This window comes from Panthera pardus, unplaced genomic scaffold (genome assembly GCF_024362965.1).
Source record: "Panthera pardus isolate Hobbes unplaced genomic scaffold, ASM2436296v1 HiC_scaffold_11, whole genome shotgun sequence".
NCBI lineage: Eukaryota > Metazoa > Chordata > Mammalia > Carnivora > Felidae > Panthera > Panthera pardus.
The window spans coordinates 13,467,703-13,489,871 of record NW_026526666.1 but is presented as its reverse complement, the minus strand read 5'-3'; the positions used below and the strand labels follow the sequence as shown (position 1 = coordinate 13,489,871).

The 22,169-nt window shown below is 56.5% G+C and overlaps 1 protein-coding gene across 3 annotated transcripts; it reads left to right on the top strand.

Annotated features, from left to right (window-relative positions):
• The first annotated feature begins 2,416 nt into the window (after nucleotides 1-2,416).
• On the top strand, nucleotides 2,417-21,865 carry CSF1 (colony stimulating factor 1). 3 transcript variants are annotated; one of them, XM_019457773.2, is made up of 9 exons: nucleotides 2,417-2,737; nucleotides 5,943-6,065; nucleotides 7,303-7,365; nucleotides 8,935-9,105; nucleotides 12,880-13,027; nucleotides 14,742-15,283; nucleotides 15,871-15,923; nucleotides 16,259-16,317; nucleotides 19,701-21,865. In XM_019457773.2, exons 1-8 carry the CDS (start codon nucleotides 2,699-2,701, stop codon nucleotides 16,302-16,304), a joined length of 1,185 nt encoding a protein of 394 aa, XP_019313318.1. In that variant the 5' UTR covers nucleotides 2,417-2,698; the 3' UTR covers nucleotides 16,305-16,317; nucleotides 19,701-21,865. The 3 variants fall into 3 exon arrangements, with proteins under 3 accessions (XP_019313318.1, XP_019313319.1, XP_019313315.1); XM_019457774.2 differs by having other exon boundaries at nucleotides 2,418-2,737; nucleotides 15,153-15,283; XM_019457770.2 differs by having other exon boundaries at nucleotides 2,422-2,737; nucleotides 14,217-15,283.
• The last annotated feature ends 304 nt before the right edge of the window (nucleotides 21,866-22,169 follow it).

Here is a 22,169-nt window from a genome sequence, read left to right as displayed (position 1 = left end):
TGGTAAAGCACATCTGAAGTCAAGCAGATTCACAGCCTTTCCTTTTAAGGTAACAGACATGAGACAGCTGCAGGGTCCCGCTGTGGAGTCAAGGTCATCCAGGGCCTTGTTCATCCCTGTGCAGCTCCGTGCAGACAGTTTCCCAGCATCCCACAGCCCCATTCCAAAGTGTTCTTTCATAGCTAAGCACTTGCTCTGTGCTGTCTGCTGCCCTAGAGACCTCCATATGACGCCCATTTGACCTCACAACCATTCCTTGGGGAAAGGGCTTACTATGATCATTGCACAAACAAGGAAAGAAGGGCTCAGAAGAATTAAGGGCTTTGTCTCAAGCTACACAGCAAATGAGTGGCAGGGCTGGGACTCAAATCTGGCTCTGAGACTCCCAGGTCCTCTGTGCCACTGCTGTGTCATTGCTTAAGGCCCATGTGAGTAGATAAACAATAATAATAACAGTAACTACAGCAATGGCCCTTACTACCTTCAGGCCCCAGGCTAAACACTTAATGGGCACCATCCCATCCCATCCCCGCCATTCCCATAAGAAAGGTAAATTAATGTCTAAGTGGTAGAGTCAGGGTTCAAGCCTGGATGTGTAAACGATTTCAGCTGAGGGAGAATGAGGACCCAAGCTTTGTGCCAACAGAGAGGAAGGCTGCCTTCTTCCAGAGGCAGAGCTAGGTTCTGAAGGCAGCCTCAGCGAGCTTGAGGCAGGGTTGGGGTGATGCAGGACGGAGCAGGTGAAATTTGACTTCCTTTCAACGAGTCAAGAGGTTTATACTTCCTCTAACCTCTTATCAGTCCCAAGCACTATGGAGTGAATGTGTTATTGTGTTTTGTGTGTTTTTGGTACAGGGACACTTGACAAAACAGGCCTGGGGGAAGTAAATCCTTAACCTCCTTCCTTTGGCAGGGCTCTGTCTCTTGTCTTCCTTCCTCAAGGCTCTGAGGACCCAGCACAGCTCCACATGACTGCCCGTAAGCCTGTGAAAGCAGGGGCATGTTGGTATGTCCATCTCCATATCCCCGGGGGGCCAGCACCGTGCCTGGCACATAGGAGCCACAGGGTGCTACATTTGTCCAATGAATGAATTGTTCTCTAAAGGTCTCATTTGACTCAATCACCGTTAACGGGGTAGCTCTTATGGGTCAGGCACTGTTGTTTTGAGGTAAGTGAACAAGGGACCAGCCTGCAGGAAGTCTCGGTGAGACTTGGGGCACAATAAAACTCTCAGTGTCCCCTTCAATACTTTTTAGAATCATCAGAGAATGAATGAATAACAACTTATCAGGGCCCACATGAAGGCGCCAAGTCCGGTGGGAACACAGAAATGGGAACCACCCATGTGCCTGGGGAGTCAAAGAAGGCTTTGCTGATGGAGGATGTGGTATTACCTCAGGCTTGAAGGATGAGGAGTTTGCCTTAAAGACAAGTGGGAGAAGAGCACTCCACTCAGAGACACCAGTAGGAGCAAGGGGATGAGGGTGTAAAATTACTGCTTGGGGCTGGGGAAAGCGACAAAAGATGCCCCTTTGAGACCGTATATCATGGATGGGTGGCCTTCCAGAAGATTCCAACAGTGAATCATAATGAATTGAAGAAAGAAAAAGAGCCTGAAGTTGGCATGATAATTAATAGGCGCATTCTATGAGGCTTCGTTTAGATTCGTTCTCATGCAGGGGCAGAACATGATTAAGCATCTCGGGAAATGCATTTCCAAAAGCATCATCAGAAATCTAGGGCCCAGGTGCCAATCATCCCAGGTTTTGGCAGTCAGATAGGAGAGGAGCATGGGTCTCAGCCAGCATTTACATCACCGGCAGGTCAAGTGCCCGGAGTGTCTCCTGGCCCAGAGCAGAACCTCCCAGCTCTGTGCCACAGGACACAGTCCCTCCCCTCCTGGCCAGGTAGCTAGCTAGCCTCCCTGCCTATCTGTACCCTGAGAGACGCGAGGCTAGGGGGCTGCATAGGAAGAAGAGGGCTTCTGCAAACCCGCGGACTGCATCGCAACAAGGTGCTGCAGCGTGCACAGCCCGGGGAGGCCCCAGGCTCCAGTGCTTGCCCCTGCTCTCAGCCCATTTCCTGCTCAGATTTGGGAATTTTCAGGCCTGGAGGGAAAGTCCCTCGAGACGAATATTAGAAAGAGAGGGAGAGAGACAGAGAGCACCGGATCTGCCTGGAGAGCGCGGAAGGAAAGGCTCGGCTCGGTCCGCAGCGGGCGCGCGGAAGGGCGGGAGGCGGCGGAGTCCGAGTTAACTTTGCTGAAGGCTCTGGAGCCGCGCACAAAACAGGGCGACTGGGAGGACCACGGGGAAGACCAGCCCGAGGGGCGGGGGAGGGGAGGCGGTTCAGTGGGGCTCTGGAGTGTGTGTCTGTGTCAGTGCGCGCGCGCGCGTGCGCGCGCGCGTGCGTGTGTGTGTGTGTGTGTGTGTGTGTGTCTGGCGCTTGTCCAAGGTGATTTCCCATAAACCACATGCCCCCACAAGTCCTCTTAAAAGGCTGTGCCGAGGAGCTGGCCAGTGGAGACCGGCTGGTGGAAAGTGAAAGTTGCCTGGGTGCTCTCGGCGCCGCCGCCCGCTTTCCGCACCCCCGGGACTGCAGCGCGGCCCTCGGCCGGGGCGCGGGCTCTGCGGCGGCCAGCGAGCGAGCGAGCGAGCGAGGGCGGCCGACGCGCCCGGCCGGGACCCAGCTGCCCGTATGACCGCGCGGGGCGCCGCCGGGCGCTGCCCTTCCACGGTAAGCGGCGGCCGCGGGGCGGCGGGGCGCCCGCAGGGCTGGGGCGGGAGCGGGAGGCGCGGTGCGGCGCCTCGGAACCTATTGCCCTGGCGCGCCGGCCGCCGACGCTCCCCGCCGCGACCACGGGCTCCGAGGTCCTTCCCATCTTTGCGTGCCGGCTGCCTGGCGTCCCGGGCGCACTCGGGCTGGGACCCGTGACGCCTTGCAGCGGTTCCTGGGGCTGCGGTACTTCTCCGGAAAGGGGAGGCTGCTCACCCCACTGCTCCGAGGCGCGCACTGAGCCACCCGCCGGCGGGAGAGAGGGGTTCACAGCCACCGGCAGAGGCTCTATGCCGGCTCCGTGTCAGCCCCTGCCTTTCTCCCATCTCTGAGCCGACACCGCCAAGAGACCCGCGCAGTGGCTGCGCGCTGAGTGTGGCGCCCTCCCAGTGGGCACCCTCGCCATGGGCCACACATGCTTCCAGGCTCTGCTGGGGAGTGGGCGCTTCTGCGTTGGAGAAGTTCAGAGGTCATCCAGCTCACAGAATTCCAGGGTCTGTGCCCAGGAACCTGCTGGCAAAAGGAAAGAGCCGGGCAAGCCGCTACTTGTCCCAGCATGCAAGCAGGAGGTGTTGGGGGACTTGAGTCAAGTCTGTTTTGGGGGGACCGGACTCCAGAGCTGCCTGGGGCTAGCTCCGAATCTTTTTATTGCAAAATCTGGTTCATTCAGCCGGGGAGCTCCTGGGCTCGGCGGTGGCAGAGAAAGGGGAAGGTGGAAGGAGGGTTCCGTGGTGCAGAGCCCTGGGCAGGGTAGGGGCTGCTCCGCCTTGCACGGGGAATGTCCGGCCCCAAGTGCGGGCAGTAGGTGGGGCAGCTCCTAGAAAGTGCAGGGTGGCACTGTTAATGAACAGTAGGTGTTCTCCCAGTGGGTTTACTTGTGAGGAGCCCTAAAGGAGAATGGCAGGAGAAACTGGCTGGGAGAGAAGCAAATACTTGGAGGGGAATGGAAGGGGTTGCAGGTGGGGCTGAGAGGAAGGGGGAAGAGCAGACCCACAGGGGAGGAAGAGCCCAACTGAGAGACTGACGACAGTGTCAGGAGGGGGGAAATTGTGGAGGGGGAGCTGGTAGGCAACCAGACAAAGATAAGGGCTGGAGGGAGACCATGAGGAAAGTAAAGGTGGAGGGAAACGTAGACTGGTTTTAGACAAGAGCCGTCTAAGGATCTGGTCGTGCCAAGGTCCCTCCAGGGCCCCTGTTGATGGGAAGGATGGGACAGGTGAGGATGGACAGCGGGGCTGAGATGTCTGTGGGCCTGCAGGAGAGGTGCCTTCGTGGCTGTCCCAGAGGCCAAGGCGGGTGGGTGGGAGGAAGAATGGAGGGGGAGAAGAGCCAGCCCAGCTAGATGCGAGCTAGAATGTTAACCCTTGGGTGCCCATTCAGTTCCTCCTCTGAGGCAAACCTGGGGCCCCAGGGGCAGGGGGGACCCCCTCTGGCCACCTTCAAAGTCAGCTTCCCACGTGGTGGCTGCACCTCCCCGCACCAATCACTGAAATATCTCCAAATGCCAGGCAGCCCTTGGGTGTTAAGCTGTCCTCCGATGTCAATATCTTGAAGTGCCTGTGGCAAGGTTGTCTTCCTGAATACCGCCTTTCTCACGGGCTCTTTCCTCCACACTGTTTAAAACTGGGGGTTCAGAGCGGCAGGGGCAGCGGCCTGGGACAGAGCCACACCTTCCGCATGGCCCAGTTTCCAATGGGTCCTGAATTAAAGGTTCTGGAGGGCCTGGGCAGCCATTCCCACCCAGGGCTACCTCTTCAACTGCCCAACAGAGCCTGAAGCCCTCCCCGCCGACTGTCCTCCCCCTTTTCCACTCTCCCTCCACCAGGTTAGGCCAGGACCCTCACCAGATCCCTTTACTGAGTGGCATTGGGCCATCCTGTGCCTCTTCCCTCCAGGCCTCCCCTTCCCTCTCTCTGCCATCAACTTCTCTCCATTTTTCATGGCCTCACAGAGGCCTTTTCTCCCTGCGCCCTCCCTGGTAGTCCCAGCCAGGGCCTCTGTTCCCTGGTAGGAGCTAACAAACATTTGGGCTTTTAATTATATGTAAATCAGCATGTTGTTGAGGGCTGTTTCATAGCCTCCTTGTTTTTCCAATGTGCTATTTATTTGCAGTCTTTGTCTCATCATCTGGATTATTGAGGCAGAGCCCAGAGCCCAGGAAGGTGCCAGCTCTCACCCCACCCTGACAGCGTTTCCCTGAATCTGGAGACATCAGCTGCCAGGGGCAACCTTGAGTTGGGGAAAGAAAGTTCAAGAGTCCCTCTGCCTCTGGCTAGAGAATGGGAGACCTGGGCCAGGGGAAGGGTTGAGGAGACCCTGGTTAGGAGGAGGGAGAAAGGAAGGAAGGGGAACGATGAGGTGTCAGGGACCAGTCCCGTCACTCGAGGGGTGAGCAGCTCCTGGTCCAGGTGGGAGCTGAAGGAGGGAAAGATCTCCGAAAACTTCCTGGCCATGATGAGAGCTGGCTGGATGGATGCAGACCCTGTTGGAGCTCTGATAAGCAGGTGCCAACCAGGGATGGCCTAGAACTGGCACTGCTACCTCTGATTAAGCAGTCAGACTCCTTTTTGACACACACACCCAGGGCTCCAAAAGTTCTCCAGTGTGGGATAGGTTCCCAGTGAAACTGAGTTCGGGGCCCTGGTTTTTTCCAGTAGCAGAGCCAGACCTGTGTGGAATCAGGTGGGAGGAAGGGCTGGGCCTAGGGAAAATGTCTGGCTGGAAGTCTGAAAGTGGGTGCTCGAACATGAGCTTGAGAGGAGTGGGCAGCCCACAAGATGTCTGGCTCGGTGTTTGAAGTTGCAGGGACACAACAATGGGCTGATACAAGCCCTGCATTCAAGGAGTTTCCAGTGTCATGGAAATTTAGACTGGTAGGAACACCTCCCGTGTCCTCTTTAAAGGGTCAGTGTGTAATCAGGCTCGGCTTGGGTTAATCTGGGAAGGCTTCTTGGAGGAGGTGACATTTGGGTAGTTATCAAGGAGAGCGAGATTGTGCGTGCCACGTAGGAAATCCTGAAAAAGTTCCGGGCAACGCTGCATCCTGGGCAAGGGGCAGAGCCTGCAGCATTGTAGGTGTGAGCTCCTTGTTTCTCCACTCTCAGCAGGGCACTGGGGTTCCTAGGGAGAGTGAGGGCTGGGAGTAATGATGCACTCTCTACCACAGACATGGCTGAGCCGCCTGCTGCTGCTGGTCTGTCTCCTGGTGAGCAGGAGTATTACCGAGGAGGTGTCAGAGCACTGTAGCCACATGATTGGGAACGGACACCTGCAGTTCCTGCAGCAGCTGGTGAGTGTGTGGCGGTGCCTATCTACCTTCTCCCCACGGGGAAACTGAGGCAGGGAGCAGGGTCAAAGGCAAGGGTTGCAGGCAGAGAAATACGGCTGCACAGGACATGATTCATGGCTCCCACCTAGCTCTCATTGACCTTCTCAGGGTCAGGGTCTCTGACCCACCCCCAAGCCTGCAGCCCTCTCTGACTCCCCTGCAGACAGTGGACAGGGTGGGCTTCCAGCCAGTTGCCTGGGTTAATGATTGCCTAGAATGTCAACCATAGACTCTGAAAAGGCTTGCGAAGCCTGCTCTCCCTCAGTGTGATGCTTCCTCTGGGGAGCCATCCCAGTCTGCCTGCTGTGTCGCCTCTAACTCCCAGCCTCTCGGATATGCCCCCGACCTGGCACCAGAGCTACCGTCAGATTTGGAGAGAAGGCTCCTGCCTAGCTCCCAGCCCTCCACCCTCACTCTCCTGGCTCTTGCCTGAGCCTTGGGGCTGGGATGGACTGCTCACCCAGGCCATGAAGGAACCCGTGTCTTATTCTAATCCGGCGGGCAGAGTTGTCAACAATTCCAAACATGGTTCAGCCGGGCAGAATCAGGTTACCATCATGGCTGCTGTCCTGCTCAGAAGAGAATTTACTATCCCTCTGGCCAGCCAGACAGGGTGGGGCACCACTGGCTAAGACCAGCTCCAGGGCCCTGAGCTCGGGGCTTGTAGGCTGGGCCTCCCGCCTCTCTTACCTCTACACTTTTCCTCCTGCATGTAGCTTCTGCAGCTATCCAGGTAGAACAAGAACCATAGCATTCTCTGAGGCTTACACTCCCAGAGCCACTGCTCTGGGGGCCAGCGAGGGCTTTAAGGGCACCTAGCCCCAGCCCCTGTAGATCCTGAATCCCCAGAGCTTGTCCAGCCGCGACTCGAATCCCTGCCAGGACAGGGAGCTCACTACTTGTCGTGGAAGATTATGCCCTGTACCCTCTGTTAGATAGTTCTTCCTTCTAACTAACTGGTATTTGTCAGATTTTGTGGAGTGGGGGTGGAATGAGGAGACTCCTTGTTCTTCTACAGCCCACCCTGGGCATGGGGGAGGCACAAGTCTTTCCCTTGCCTCTGTCTTTCCCAGTATGGTTGGTGGGGAGGTAGATGAGCACCAAACGCTGATCCACCCAAAAACTCTAGTTCTCATTCTTAGGTGAGCTCAGTTGAGCTGCAGACGCCCTGCCACCCCTGGCCTGCTCTCTCTTACAGATTGACAGTCAGATGGAGACTTCGTGCCAAATTGCCTTTGAGTTTGTAGACCAGGAGCGGTTGGTGAGTTATGGTTATTTATAAGGCCCCTGTGCCAGCCCTATATGTGCTTCCCAAGGTGGGTATATGTGGGAACATGAAGGGAGGAGAAATCCCATAACTGGGCATGGTGAGGGCGTGAGGATCCCTGGTGCTCAAGTTTGGGGTGCCAGGGTCCAGGGCCGAGCAGGATCCGGGCCTCAAGTCCCCTGCTGCTCCCTTCTCCTGGCCCTGGCACATATCAAGGCCTTACTATGCACCAGATACTTTCTAATTTAATCCTGACAGTACGACTATGTGATATACCAGTCTCGGTTATCGTCCTCAGGGAGGTTTAGGGAGCATAGATTCTAAGTGGTGGGGGCCTGCTTTGAACCCAGGCAGGCTGGCTCTAGGGCCAAAGCAAACCAAGATGACTTCTGGGTCACATGCTTTGCTTAAGGATGTCGTTTCCATCCAACAGACTGAACAGCAGCCAGAGAGTCAGTCCAGCCCTTTCCCTCTTCCTCCTACCCCACACCCAACCAGCCATCAAGTGCTGCCTCCCAGCTGCTCTGGGCTCTGCGGGAGCCTCACCCAATCAGTTGCTTGGACAGTTTCAAGAGCCTCCCTGCTTCCAATGCACCCCATCTTCCCGCCATTAGGGGGAGCTCTCGGAATTCCAACCTGTTACCTTCATTTCCCTCCTCCAAACCTGTCAGCACCCCCTTGCCCCTGCCCCTCACTCCAGGAGAAAGCCCAGGTTGGTCAGCTTGGGGTTTACACCACACATTTCGGGCCCACCGCCCCCATTCCCTGCCCCTTCCTGCCTCCAAGCCTTGGCACAAGCCCTTCCTGTGCCTGTGATGTCTTTTCAACTGCCCCCATACTGCCCCTTATTCCACGCCTGCTCATCTTTGCACCTGCAAAATCACCATGATACGCCCCAGAGTTGCTCCCATCTCTGAACCTCTGCACACCTGACCCATATACATGTCTATTAGAACTGGAGACCACCTCATGGTCCGAGGAATAACCTCAGTATTTCACTCGCTCACGCCTTAACAAATGTGGCAAGTTTCCTTAGCTAGGAAATGATAAGACTTGTACCAGGAATCCGGTGCTGAAGCAGAGTGTCTGTTGAGGCAACCACCTTCTCTGAGGGACACAAAACATGGAAGTTATCCTTTGGGTCCTCAGGCGGTCTCTAGTTCCCCCTGTGGCCTGGAGGATTTGAAGGAGCCGTGTAGTAAAGGACTTTTGGTGAAAGCAAGCCAAAGAGAGACAGAGTAGTTCCCCAGGATCCACCTTACCTACACACCCCCATTCTGATGAAAGCCTCACCTTCCAGAAATCTGAGGATGTCTCTAATCAGAACCCACATTTCCTTCCCTCTACCTCAAGTCCAGGCAGCTCCAGATCCCATGAAAGAGACTGAAACACCAGCTGAGGTCAGCGCCCCCCTTTTTACTGGGGTGGCGTGGCCCTCCCCTCGGGGGCAGGCGAAGGGCAGGCCGCAGCCCTCTGTCTGCCCGGGATGGGGGCACCTGTCAAAGAGCCTGGGTTCCCCGATCACATCAGCCAGACCATAAACTCCAGCTTCTTGTTTTTCAGAAAGATCCCGTGTGCTACCTTAAGAAGGCCTTTCTCCTAGTGCAAGACATAATGGAGGACACCATGCGCTTCAAAGACAATACTCCCAATGCCAATGTCATCGTGACCCTCCAGGAGCTCTCTCTGAGGCTAAGGAGCTGCTTCACCAAGGACTATGAAGAGCAGGACAAGGTAGGAGGGTCCTGGAGCCAGGAACAGTGAGCAAGAGTAGAGGGTGGCTTTGGTGGTACCCTCCCTGTCCTTGTGCACATAGTATATTCACTTGCTTCACCCTGTGTCATGGTTCCTCTCTCTCTCATTCATTTTTTCACCCCACATACCTCTGCTAAGGACTTACCGGGCAGGAGACACGGTGCTAGGCCTTGGCCGTGTCTTTGTGAGGAAAAATTCCGTGGCCCCCACCCTTGTGGAGCTTACGGTTAAGTGAGGTTGGCAACCATTAAACAATGACACAAGTAAATAGCATTATGAAACATGAGCACTATTCATTCACTCGACCAATGGTGAATGGTGCCTCTTGTGTACCAGGTACTGTTCTAGACACTAGGAATCATCTGGGGTCAAACCAGACGAGTACCCGTATCCACGTTCATGGAGCTTACATTTGGCGGGGGGTGAGAGAGTTAACAAAATATGCAAGTCAAATACGTGGTATGTAGGATGGTAGTAAGTGCATTGCTGAAGAGAAAGCCAGGCAAGGGGGAGACCTGAAGGAGGTGAGGGAGCGGCGCCATGAAGGAGGGCTGCGTGGGGCTCTGAGAAAGAAACAGCATTCTAATTCAAAAGGGGGGTGAGGAAGAAGAGAAGGAGAAGCCTTCCGAGTACGAATATACTCGCTTGAGGTTCAAAGATGAGGAAGAGTTAGGAAGCTGTGAGGCTGGTCAGAACATTCCAGAACAGGGAATGCTAGGCCCGAAGCCCTGAGGTGTGCAGGACTGCACATTCAGGACCACAAAGAAAGGGTGGTCGCCAGGAAGTGTGGAAGAGAGCGGGGGAGAGAGGGGAGGAGGTGGGAGCCAGCAGGGGGCGCATCTGGGGTCTTAGGGATGTGGAATGTTGTCTGAAGTTTGAGGGAAGCTTTGGGGAACAGAGGAATGACCTAATCTAACTTCACTGCGAGGACCGCAGGGGGCAAGAATGGAGGCTGGGAGGCCAGCAGGGGGCGCGAGTCGGGGCCAGAGGTTCTAGTGGCTTGGACCACTGGGGGGCGGGGGACGCAGCGCGGGGCTTGGACCCCGGTGATGCTGTGCAGGCAGAGCGAGCGGCTGTGCTCCCAGGTCGAGTTTGGAGAGAGAACGCACAGGATTTGGGGATGTGGTGGCCATAAGGAGCCGAGGGAAGGGATGGCTCAAGGCCGGTTTTGTCTGGAGCAGTTAGGGGAAGATCAGGCAGAGAAGGTTTGGGGAAAGGGCAGGAGCTCAGTTTGGGACACATGAAACTCCAGACGCTTGTGAGACAGCCAAGGGGAAATGCGGAGCAGGTGGCTGGATACACGAGGTCTTGAGTCTGTCTGGCAAGATACTCGTGTAAGAGGAGGTGGTGTGGAGGTCATCTGTGAGGCCAAGAGACTGTAGAGCATGGCCCACTGTGGGAGGAGAAACAGACCCCTGAACCCCAGCACCCAGAAGCCAGGCAGAGGAGGGGACCCGGCCAGGAGACTGGGAAGGAGCAGCTTGAGCGGTGGAGGGACAACCAGGAGACTGATTTCACTGGGCCCGTGGAAGACTGTCTCCAGATGGAAAAAGTAGTCGCCTTTATCCAACGGGATTGAGAAGTCAAGCAAGACGAGGGTAGAAAGGCGTCCGATGGCTCTGGCAGTGTGCGGCTGCTGCTGGAGGCAGGTGCCAGATGAGGGTGAACGGAGAGGAAGTAGAGGCAGCGCTGTGGGGGAGTGGGGCTCCATAAAGGCACAGGAATAGAGGTCACCAGAGGGAGTGTGGGATTGCGGGAGGAAACATCTTTCCCGAGAGGTATTAAGGCTGAGGTTTTCCAATGTTAAGGTTCATTAAGTATCACTTGGGGAGCTTGTTTAAAATCCAGATTCCCAGTATGTACCCCTAGAAAGTCTGATTCCCTGGGGCTGTGGGTGGGCTTGGGAATCTGCACTGTCACAAGCCACCACCCTGCATGCACACTTCCTACACCCGGCATGAACGCAACAGGGTGGACTTGAGGAGGGAGGGAGCCTTTGAGGCTTACAGGAGCCAGTCTCCTGAGGAGAAGGCTGGTGAGGGTTCAGAGCTCCTGAAGAGAGAAGGCACAGCCTTTGTGTGATAGGTGGGCATCGGGACCTTCTGTTGGATGTTGTCGTGTTCCCTGTGCAGTTACGAGGTGAGGTACGAAGGACACAGAGGTTTACGAAGAAAGGAAGAGAAAGGCAGTTTCCCTCTTTCTTATAGCAGCCCTGGTGGGAGGCTGGAAGGCACTGTAGAAGAGGAAATGAGCCCAAACTGGATAATCCACTTGGCCAGTGTCACATGGGTGGTGGGTGACAGAGCTGAGCCCAGGTTTTCTCATGCGTGCATTCATTCATTCATTCATTCATTTGTTCATCTGGTCCACATTTATCAAGGGCCTGTGCAGCTCAGTTTAAGGAAAAACTTGGTATTTGGAAGTCATTGGTAAGTAGACCACGGATGAAGCCACGGGCATGTGGGGGCTCATCTGGCATGAAAGGGAGAAAGTAGGTCCAGGACAGCCCTGAGGAATGCCAGAATTTAGGAGTCTGGTGGAGGAAGGGAGCCTGGTAAGACGACTGAGAAGGAGCAGCTCAGGAGGTGTAAAGCTTCTCAGAGCCCCAGTGGGTGTAGGAGCCATGGTCCTATGAGCAGAAGAGAAAAGGACAGCTCGATAGACAGGACTGGGGCAGCTTCAGCCCCCCCTTCCAAGGCATACTCATGCTGGAGAAGGACCCACAGCCCCGTGGCCTGCTCCACACCACGGGATGACCCTTCTAAAACTTGGGTCTCACTGTGACACCAGCCACCTCCCCAACAACCCCTCGGATGTTTTCTCTTTGCTGTATGGATCAGGTTAGCGGTTTGTGACATGGCCAACAAGGGCCCGAAGCACCTGGCCCTTGCTGACCTCTCTTGCATGAATCTCTTGCCAACTTCTTTTTTTTTTTTTTTTTTAGTCTTTTTTTTAATTAATTAATTTATTTTGAGAGAGACAGAGAGAAAATTGTACAAGTGGAAGTGGGGGAGGGGCAGAGAGAAGGAGAGACAGAATCCCAAGCAAGCTCCGTGCCGTCAGCACAGGGCCCAATATGGGGCTCGAACTCATGAACTGTAAGATCATGACCTGAGTGGAAATCGAGAGTCGGACACTTAAACGACTGCGCCACCCAGGTGCCCCATCTCTTGCCAACTTCTTCCTAGGTGGCACTACTATAGCTACTCTAGCCGTCTTTTGGTCTTTCCACATTTCAGGCTCTTTCCTGCCTCAGGACCTTTGCACACTCTGTTCCCACAACCTGGACCACTCTCTCCAACCCCACCTCCTTTCCTGGTTGACCCTTGCTCATCTTTCAGTTGATTCCATGGGGAAATTCACCCTGGGCCCTCATTTGGTTCCCCTCGTTGTGCACTCTCAGATCATTCCACACTTCTTCATATGACTCCCTGCACTTGTAACGTGTTTAATGCCAATGCCTTGCTAGATTCAGTGTCCCAACTCAGACAGTGACCACCTCTCTCATGCTCATTGCATGATTCCCAGGTAATTGCCATATGCCTGGCACATAGATATGTTCTCAACAGATCTGTGAATAAATGACATATCCGGAGATCTCAGGGCTGGTGCCACTACCCAGCAGGGGTGAGGGGAGGGAGAAAATGAAAGAGGAAAAGAAGACAGATGTGAAAAAGGCCAAGGGCGTTTGGCAAACAAGCTAGAGACATGGCCCATCCTCACCAAGTGTGGGGGGCCCTACTGTCTTTCCAGGCCTGTGTACGAACTTTCCATGAGACACCCCTCCAGTTGCTGGAAAAGATCAAGAATGTCTTTAATGAAACAAAGAATCTCCTTAAAAAGGACTGGAACATTTTCAGCAAGAACTGCAACAAGAGTTTTGAGAAATGCTCCAGCCAAGGTAAGCACCAAAAGGGCCAGCAAGTGTGGGTCAAGGGGAGGGTGTAAGGAACAGAGCAGGGATTGGGAGGTGAGGGGCGGGGCTGGAGGGACCCTGGGCAGGCAGCCTGGCTGCGACGCGAGCTCCTGTGTGTGTAGATGTGCTTTTCTCATGTTCATATGTGGCTTCACGTACCTCTGGGTGGTCCAGGCACATGTCTTTTCTGACATGTGTGTGCATGTTGAGACATCGAGAAGGATCACGCTGGTGGCTGTGAGATCAGGGAATGGGCAAGGGGCCCCTCTCGGAGGGCCCTGTAGGCTTGGAGGCTTTCCCCTCCAGCTCTGCAGGCTGGCTGAACGCACAGGGGGTTCCGTGGAGAGAGCAAGGCTCCATCTGGGAGCCAGGGCCCTTGCACCAGGAGCCCTGCTGTGAATCACCAGGATACCCTGGCTCCAGAAGTCCCCAGGATGCCTTGAATGTCCCCTCAAGGGAAAAGGCTGGATTTGAAGGCTGAGCATCACTCAAACTCTCCCAGTGCAGGCCCAGCTGCACACGCGTGTACCCTACGTGGCCTCGTCTCTGCGTCCTGTGCCACGTGTGCCCTCCTACATTCAACCTTGCTCCCCGAGGCAGGAGCTGAGGCCCCGTGACCTGCCAATGGCCAAGTCCAATCTCGTTGCTTCAATCCCAAGGCCTCAAGTCTTGGCCACATTCCAGCCCCAGTTTGTTCCCGCCTGTGGCTGTGGCTGTGTGGCCCCTGGCTGTGCATGAAACCACCTTGCTGCTTTCCAACCAGCACTGTCTATGGGACCTGAGGGTGTCTTGTGTTAGTCTTGGAGGCCGCTGCTCAACCACCTGGCCAGCTGCTGCTCAACCGTGGCTTGGCACCTTGCCAGCTGGAACTCCAGGAAAAGCTGTCCCCTGGTCTTCCCTGACCCTGGCCCCTAGTCTGTCCTCTAAACCCCCCTCTTTGCTTTCTGCCTTTGAGACCCTGCAGCTTGTACCTTCCTTGCCTAAGGCCTGTGTCATGAGCACTGGCTCCAGTCCTGTCCTTTCCTCAGCCCCTAGCTGAGGGATTAGGGGATGAGGGACCCTGGACCCATATCCCCTCTCAACACCCCCCCCCCCGGGAAACCTGTGCTGAAGGCTGGTGACTCTATCTCTTCCCCCCCATCTTTCTCTCTCCCTCTCTCTGTGGTTCTTTCAGATGTGGTGACCAAGCCTGATTGCAACTGCCTGTACCCCAAAGCCACCCCTACCAGTGACCTGGCCTCTGTCTCCCCTCAGCAGCCCCTTGCCCCCTCCACGGCCCCCATGGCTCGCTTGACCCGGGCTGACTCTGAGGGGACAGAGGGCGGCTCCCTCTTGCCCAGTGAGCTGCCCCTCCGCACGGTGGACCTGGACCCGGGCACTGCCAAGCAGCGACCACCCAGGAGCACCTGCCAGAACTTTGACTCTCCAGAGCCCCCGGGTGTAGAGGCCAGTCCTATCGGAGACTCACCTCAGCCCCAGTCCTCTGCCGGGGCCCCCACCCCTGGGATGGAGCACATTCTTGACTTTGTGTTGGGCACTAATTGGACCCTAGAAGAGGCCTCCGGAGAGGCTAGTGAGGGTCCCGTACCCCAAGGGGCAGAGCTTTCCTCCTCCAGGCCGGGAGGAGGCAGCATCCAGGCCAAGATGACCGCCAGGCCCAGTGACCTCTTGTCAGCATCTTTTCCATTGTCCTACTCAGCCAGGAGCCAGCAGCCAGAGGACATGACTAGCATACCCCTGCCCACGGTGGGCCCTGCGAGACCCACTGGCCAGGCCCAGAGTCATACACCTGAGAAGACAGACCGTCCATCTGCCAAGCCCAGAGACCACCAGGAGCCAGGCTCTGCCAGGACCCCGTCGCGGCCCCCACGAAGCCTCAGCAGTCTCAGGACCCTGTCGCGGCCTCCACGAAGCCCCGGTAGTCCCTCGGCCCTCTCTGCACAGCCAAGTCTTCCCAGAAGCCACTCCTGGGGCCATGTGCTGCCCCTCAGGGAGTTGGAGGGCAGAAGGAGCACCAGGGATCGGAGGAGCCCCACAGAGCTGGAAGCACAAGCAAGTGAGGGGCACAGGCCCTCAGCCCGCTTTAATTCCATTCCTTTGACTGACACAGGCCATGAGAGGCAGCAGGAGGGACCGTCAGACCCTCAGCTCCCCGGGTTTGTCTTCCGCCTGCTGGTGCCCAGCATCATCCTGGTCCTGCTGGCCGTCGGCGGCCTCCTGTTCTACAGGCAGAGAAGGCGGGTAAGGAGAGCCCCTGCGAGAGGAGGGCATCCCGTGGGGGCGGTGGCACAGCCTGGGTGGGGGAGCAGGTCGAGCGGGTCGGAGGATTACTTGGGCTCCGCCTGGGTTCTTCAGATGCCAAGACAGGAGGCTAGCTGAGCACAGAAGATGGCAGGTTGAAGTGGAGGGTCTATTCAAAAACAGGGAGACCCAGGCTATAAGGTCAACGGGAAGGGACCAGGAGAGAATATTCTTGGGCCGAGAGTGGGAAGAGAACCCGGCCATGAGGGGAGCTAGGAGAGGAAAGTGGTACTGCATGGAGGTCAGGGCAGTGTTTGCTGGGAGCTCTGTGGGGCCCCGGGCCCCAGGACCCCTGGGATAGGAGGCAGCCTGCATGGGGAGAGGAGATGGGGCATCACCAGAAGTGAGGCCCCAGGGAGCGGCTGGGAGTGAGGCCCCGCGGCTGACCCCCACATCAGGGTAGCTGGGGGAGACTTTGATAACTCTCTCATCTACTCCTCTGGGCAACCCTGCCTGGGGGTGAGGCCACAGTCCCCACACCATTCCCCAGCTCCTCAGGGAGCCTGATCTTTACTGTCTGTCCCCAGAGCCATCGAGAGCCTCAGACAGTGGATTCTCCCATGGAGCGACCAGAGGGCAGGTGAGAGTTTGCAGGAGGTGGGGGTGCTCTGGAAGGCACAGGGGGGCCTGTCTTGGCATCTGTTTCCCCTCCAGAGTTGAGGGAGACTTCTTTTCACTTGCTCTGAGGAAGTGGAGCCCAGAACAGGATGGGAGGCAGAGAGGAGGAAGGGCGTTTCTTCTCTCCTGTATCTCTGGGATTTTTCCTGATTTCTCCTTAGGGCTAGGCAGTTCTGAGTCTTCTAAGTCTGAGAGGGCTGGAGCACATGTGCAGGGGTTTGGTGGACAAACTTAAGGGGCTCCCTCACTCCTCAGCCTCTGCTGAAGTCTTATGCCAGCCCTGTGCTTTGCCCGCAGCCCCCTGACCCAGGATGAGGACAGACAGGTGGAGCTCCCAGTATAGAGGGGTTTCTAAGGTAAGATTCTGATTTGGATCTCTCTCCACCCCTTAAAATTAGCTACCCTCTTTTCTAATCACCCTACATTTCTAATCACCAACCCACACCTGACTCCCTCCCCTCCTGCTCTCTTTTCCATCCGTCCCCATATGCTGCCAACTGTCTCCTTTCGAGATCCTCAGGAAGCCGCACGGCCCCTCCATTCCCCCCACCCCCACCATCGGAGGCTAGGCACTGTGGCCTGTACATCGGCTTATTATTTCTATATTTGGCTTCTAGTCTTTGCTGCCACCTTCCATCCCAGAGCAACCAAAATCTTCTTGTACGTGGTCTTTACCCTCCCGGGGAATTTGCACCGCCAACCACTTCAAACCCAACGTTCTCAGCTTGGCACCTCTTGCCAGGTTTCTATCTGTCTGCACCCTATTTGACCCTTCTCCGCAGCCGAGATCATTTCTACGTCCCTGCTTTTAGATTCATGGACCCCCAGAACCTTAGTCTTAGAAAGGCTCTCGGAGGTCATTTGGCCAGTGTCCCACCCGACAGAGGCCTCCCCTTTCTGCATCCCCGACAGGGGGTCAGCCAGCTGCTGGTCCCATATTCCCAGTCCCAGGCAAGCTCCCTGCCATCTCCCAGGAGCGCCGCGAGGAAATCCTGCCTCGAGTGAGCTTCCCTGCCTGCTCTGCGATGGTCCTCCCTCCTGTTCTCACGAGAGCCCTCCCAGTGTCTCAAGTCAGTTATCCAGGCCCCCTTTAAGAATTCTGTAAGCTAAGTGTGGCACAAGTCCCTCAAACATTCCTCGTATGATAGGGTTTTCAGACCCCTCACCATCCTGGTCGCCCTCCTTTGGACACTCGTTTGTCAATGTCCCTCTGAAAATGTGGCACCCAGCCCTGGACACAGTGCTCCAGATGTTGTCTGACCAGCTCAAAGTACAGTGGGACTGTTAACCTTCCTTGATCTGGACATTTCTTTTCGAGCAGATTCAGATTGCATTAGTGTTTCTGCCCATCACCAGTGCCCACTGAAATCGTTTCAAGTCCTAATGCTGTCTTCATAGTCCTCCCAAATGTGTCTCCTGCACACTGATGAGCGCCTTCTATTGTCCTCGCCCACGCTGTTGATAAAGATGTGACCCTTATCCTTCCTCACCCTGGCTCCCCGATTCCAGGCAGCGCCCCCACCTCCTGTTCTTCCTGATTGTCTCCACCGCCCGCTGACTGCTCTTCAGGTCCTCCCCCTCCGCTCTTTGGTATTTGGTTAATCCTGTATCAATTGGCACTTACTTGGATGTTGTTTTCATACACTTTGAAATCTTATTTTATGTGTACATGTACGTTCCGCATCCCTAAGAAGGCTGTAAGCCCCTTGAGGGCAGGGACTGTGTCTTCCACTTTCTTTGCATTTCTTTTTCTACTACAGCGAGGGCTCCTCCACATCTGCCAAGAACTCAATAAATAACTGACTGGCTTCACGGTTGACTGACCGCCTGACCCTGGCCAGGCTCTAACTGACCAGTTAACCAGCTGACTAATCAACCGGTTAACCAGCTAACTAATCAACTCTGGCTGCCTGGCTGACCAGCTGGCTAGGTGACTTTGACTGATCGACTGACTAGCTGGGAACTGCTTAAACTGAGCTGCCTGCCTAACTAACTAGCTGGCTAACGGCCTGACTTGCTGATTGGCTCGCTGGCTGGCTAGCTAGGGTAACCCATTCAATTTTCCAGTCACACCCCATGGCACATACACGTGAGCGCCTTAGGACCTTCCCATGGGTACGGTGACAGGTCTGGGCCACTCCTCGCAGAAAAGGAATCTAAGGAATACTCAGTATCGAGGGAGCCTATTTAGAAGAGAGCACGAGGGAGCGTATCTGGAATCCTGGGGTCCCCCCTTCTCGGCGGGGTGGGCTAAGATGGGTGAGCGGGTCAGGTGGGACACTGGCAGGGCTGTGAGGATGACCCAGACTCCCTCGAGACTGGTAAAGCAGAGGAGGGATCAAGGTCCCTGGGGACTCCGTGGCTCAGGGCTGCACCACCCTCTGACTGGTTGCCAGCCTCCCCCCTTGGTCTTGGCCCTCCGCCCCATCTCTTCTACACCCCTGCTCTGCTTTCCCTGCCTCCCTGTTCTCAGGCCCTGCCCAACTTTCCTCTTCCTCCCCTCTAGATTTCACTTAGAAAGGGAATCCAGGGCAGGGACCACACCCCAGATTCCTGATCCCACCACTTGGATCAGTAGGTCCAGCCTAAGCCCCAGGAGCCTCAGGAGATCCAGGGTGAGCCCCTAGCCTACCTGCCACTCTGACGAGAGAGAGAAAACACAGAGGCAGAGAGACAGATAGACGGATGCTCAGAAGAAGACACAGGCACTCTAAGGAATCAGGGCATATGGGCAGCGGACTCACCCACTTGGTCCTTCTTCCCTTCTAGCCGCAGCTGGGTCTGAGACCCCGCTGTGCCCAGCATGGCTCATGTCCAATTTCTGGTTCTCCCTTCTTCCCCCTCCACAGCACCGGAATGGGCTGGAAGCCAGAAGCTATGGTCCCATCTGCCCTCCTTGTCCGTCACGGACTTTGCCATCGGGTCTATGGATGGTCAGGGAGGGAAGCCCCACACAGGATCCCAAGTTGGATGGAGCCCAGGGGATTTCTGCTCCGGGAACAAAGCATTCTGAGCATGCTGGGCAAGGGACAAGGATGGGGGTGGGGTTGGAGACAGCAAGGCCCTGACTCCCATGGATGATCCAGGGAGGCAAGTCCCTTGGCCCGTCAGGAAGGAGGCGGGGTTACTTAGGGGATAGCACGCCAAGTGGCAGGGTGGAAGTTTCCTTGTTCCAAAACTGCCTCTACTTCTTCCTCTTGGTTACCTATGACCTGCTGTCCCGAGTATTGAGTAATGTGCGCGATGTGCGCGATGACCGTCTGTGATGAATGGTGCGAAGGTGGGAATGAGAAATTCTTTGCTAGAGTTAGCAGGAATCGTTGGTTCATTGGCCCAAGGCCAGGGAGGTGGTCTTGCCCGAGGGGAAGTCTAAGGACACTCAAGTGCCCCCCCCCACCTCCCTGTTAGACTCATCCACTTAAGCAGCTGCCAACCCCCTCTCCTGGCCCTGCTCAGGCCTCTACCCGGCCCCGTTACCTCCCCCTGCGGTCCCTAGTGCCCCAGGAGGAGGTAGGAGGTGAGGCCAGTCTGGCCAGAGGCTTGGACTGCTGCCAGGAAAAGCCGCCTGGTCCTTTGCGGTGTCTGGGGTGGCTGGGAAGGCGAGGGAGAGGACCAGAGGAAGTCCTGCCTGTAGCACCACCGACAGCCCACAGGAACGCTGTCTCCCCCACCCATGTCCTCAGCGACCTCTCCCTCCACTCCCACTCGGCTGACCAGCCTTTCTTTCTCTCCCTTACAGCTGGGCGCACAGGACAGTCTCTCCATGGGATGAGACATCATGGGGGCGTCCACCACCACCCCTCCCCAGCCATTCTCCTCGCAATGTGGCCTGCCCACCACGAGAGCTCCTGACCAGAGCAGCGAGGCTGGAGTCCCTCTGCCCTCGACCCTCAGACTCTGGACTGACCAGGAGAGGGCTGGAGGTTGCCCTCCACGCTGCTGATATTTATCGTGGGCCCTCGCGGCTCCCATCCACTGGAGGAAGGCTGGGAAGCTCGGCTGAGGACCCTCTGCGCCTCAGGGGCTGTGTTCTCCTCCTACTCCCCTCCAAGCCACACCTGGGCCAGGGACCCAGATGCCTGTAGGACGTGGGAGAGCAGGGTGGGCACCGAGGAATGAAAGAGCCCTTTGCCCAGAGGACCGCCTGGTGCCTAGGGATGATGCCAGCACCGACAAGCAGGGACTTGTCTCCAGCGAGAGAAGCATGAGATTGGCAGGGCGGGACAGCGTCAGCTGGATTTCCCGTAAAGGTGTGCGGCCCAAAAGACGGGAAGAGAAGGCCTCTGGGCCTGTTGGTCTGCACTGACAGCCTGGAGCGTGTCTGCACCCTCCGCTTGCCCAAGTGCCCTCTGCTGGTTGCCAGGCAGAGAGGAGAGGTCAGCCCTGCCCTCGGGACCTGTCTGGCTTGGCTCCAATGCCAAGGGGAAGACCAGGCTCTGGGATCTGCCCCACTTTCCCTCCAGCCCTGCCAGAGCTTCTCCGGGAGGCTGCGCAGAGGCTCCCCTCACGAAGGAAGCCATTGCACTGTGAATACTGAACCTGCCTGCTGAACAGCCTGCCCCGTCCATCCCTGTGAGCGAACATCTGTCCGGCCTCCTGCCCCTCCAGCCTCTCGCCAGCTTCCTGCACTGAGTGCCCAAGCCGGCCTTGCCTGTCGACTGAGGGAGCCCCTAAGCCCTGACCTTCTGCTGACCCAGGCTTCGACTCCCCAGGGTGGATGGGGTGGGAGAACTGCCTGGGCTGCCAGCCAGAGCTGGTCTTTAGGCTGCGTTGTTCGCCCAGGTTTCTGCATCTTGCACTTTGACATTCCCAGGAGGGAAGTGACTGTGGGAGGGCGGGCAGGGAGGGCAGAGGCAGACCCAGAAGGAGGCTGCGGGGTGAACTCTGACTGAAAATGGGTCTTTGCAATTATGGGTATACCGCTGAGGTGGGGGGAGGCGTCTGCACCCTGACCCTCCGGCCCACGTCTCCTTCCCTGCACCAGGCCCCGCCCCCCTCATAGCAGCAGGGCAGTGCTGGCAGGCCACCCCGGCTGTCCCCGTGGAAGCCCTGAGGCTGGCCTTGCTCTCCAGCATCTCAGCGCGGCACCCAGCTCCCATTCTCATCCCCCCCTCTCTTTCCCCACCTGGGTAGGCAATGATACCCCCAGCTCTCACCCCTACACTGTCTCTCTGGCCGGGCCAGCCGGGGTGGGAGAAGGACCGGGTACCTGCTTCCAATTCTGTCTTGAGGGCTTCAGCTTCCTGGGCCAGCCTGTGGCCACTGTTCTGAGAACTGGCAGCAGGTGACAGGGCTGCTGATTGCCCTTGGTCTCTTTGTGCTGCTGCAATCCCTCCTCTCTGCTGCCCTGGGCCCTCTGCAGAGAGATCCCACCCTTCCTGGCCCCTGGGCCGAGGCCCATGACTTTTCTTCCTGCCCTCGAAAGTTGGGGTCTGCTGGCCCCCACCGCCCCTGCCCTGCCGCTCTCAGCCGAAGAAAGAGCAGTGGGGAACTTGCCCTGTGGGGGCTCCTTCTAGTCACAGACTCTGTATTTGATGCTAGAGTATATGTATTTAAAAGTGAAAGGGAAAAAAAAAAAACCCACAGAAAAAAGGCATTCCTCCCCCACCCCAAACATATAGTATTTTAAAAGTCAAGAAAGCAAATCCAACTCCTTGCAGAAGCTCTTTGTGGGCGCTTGGTGACACAGGTGCGGGAGGGGCCCCGGACCTCTGGGCTGCTCCCCCGGCTACCTGCACAGGAATCCCTTCTTTGAGAAAGCCGAGAGGGAACATTGGCTCACACACTGTGAGATTTTGTTTTTATACTTGGAAGTGGTGAATTATTTTATATAAAGTCATTTAAATATCTATTTAAAAAATAGGAAGCTGCTTATATATTTAATAATAAAAGAAGTGCACAGGCTGCCACGTGTGAGTCATGGGAAAAGTGCTTTTGGGGCGTGGGTGGCAAAAACGGGGGTAGGCAGGCAGCAGCTGCTGGGCCAGCCCCAGCTCAGAAAGCTTTTTCCAGGGTACACGGGGAAGGAGGGTTCTCCCCAGGTCCCAGTCCCGTTACCAAAACCCCCTGCGTTATTGCTGTCCCAAACACACGCATCGGCGTGTCTGTTTAATGGGAAAGTGGACAGAAACTAGCCAAGCCTCAGGCCTGGCCAGAGGCCCCCGCTCCAGCCCAGCCTCGCCCAGCCTGGGAAAATGGCTGGTTGGGC

Coding starts and splice junctions, on each gene's coding strand:
- CSF1 (XM_019457770.2), top strand. CDS start 2,699: ATGACCGCGCGGGGCGCCGCCGGGCGCTGCCCTTCCACG. Junction 7,366..8,934: donor TTGTAGACCAGGAGCGGTTG/GTGAGTTATGGT, acceptor CTTGTTTTTCAG/AAAGATCCCGTGTGCTACCT. Junction 13,028..14,216: donor TGAGAAATGCTCCAGCCAAG/GTAAGCACCAAA, acceptor TGGTTCTTTCAG/ATGTGGTGACCAAGCCTGAT.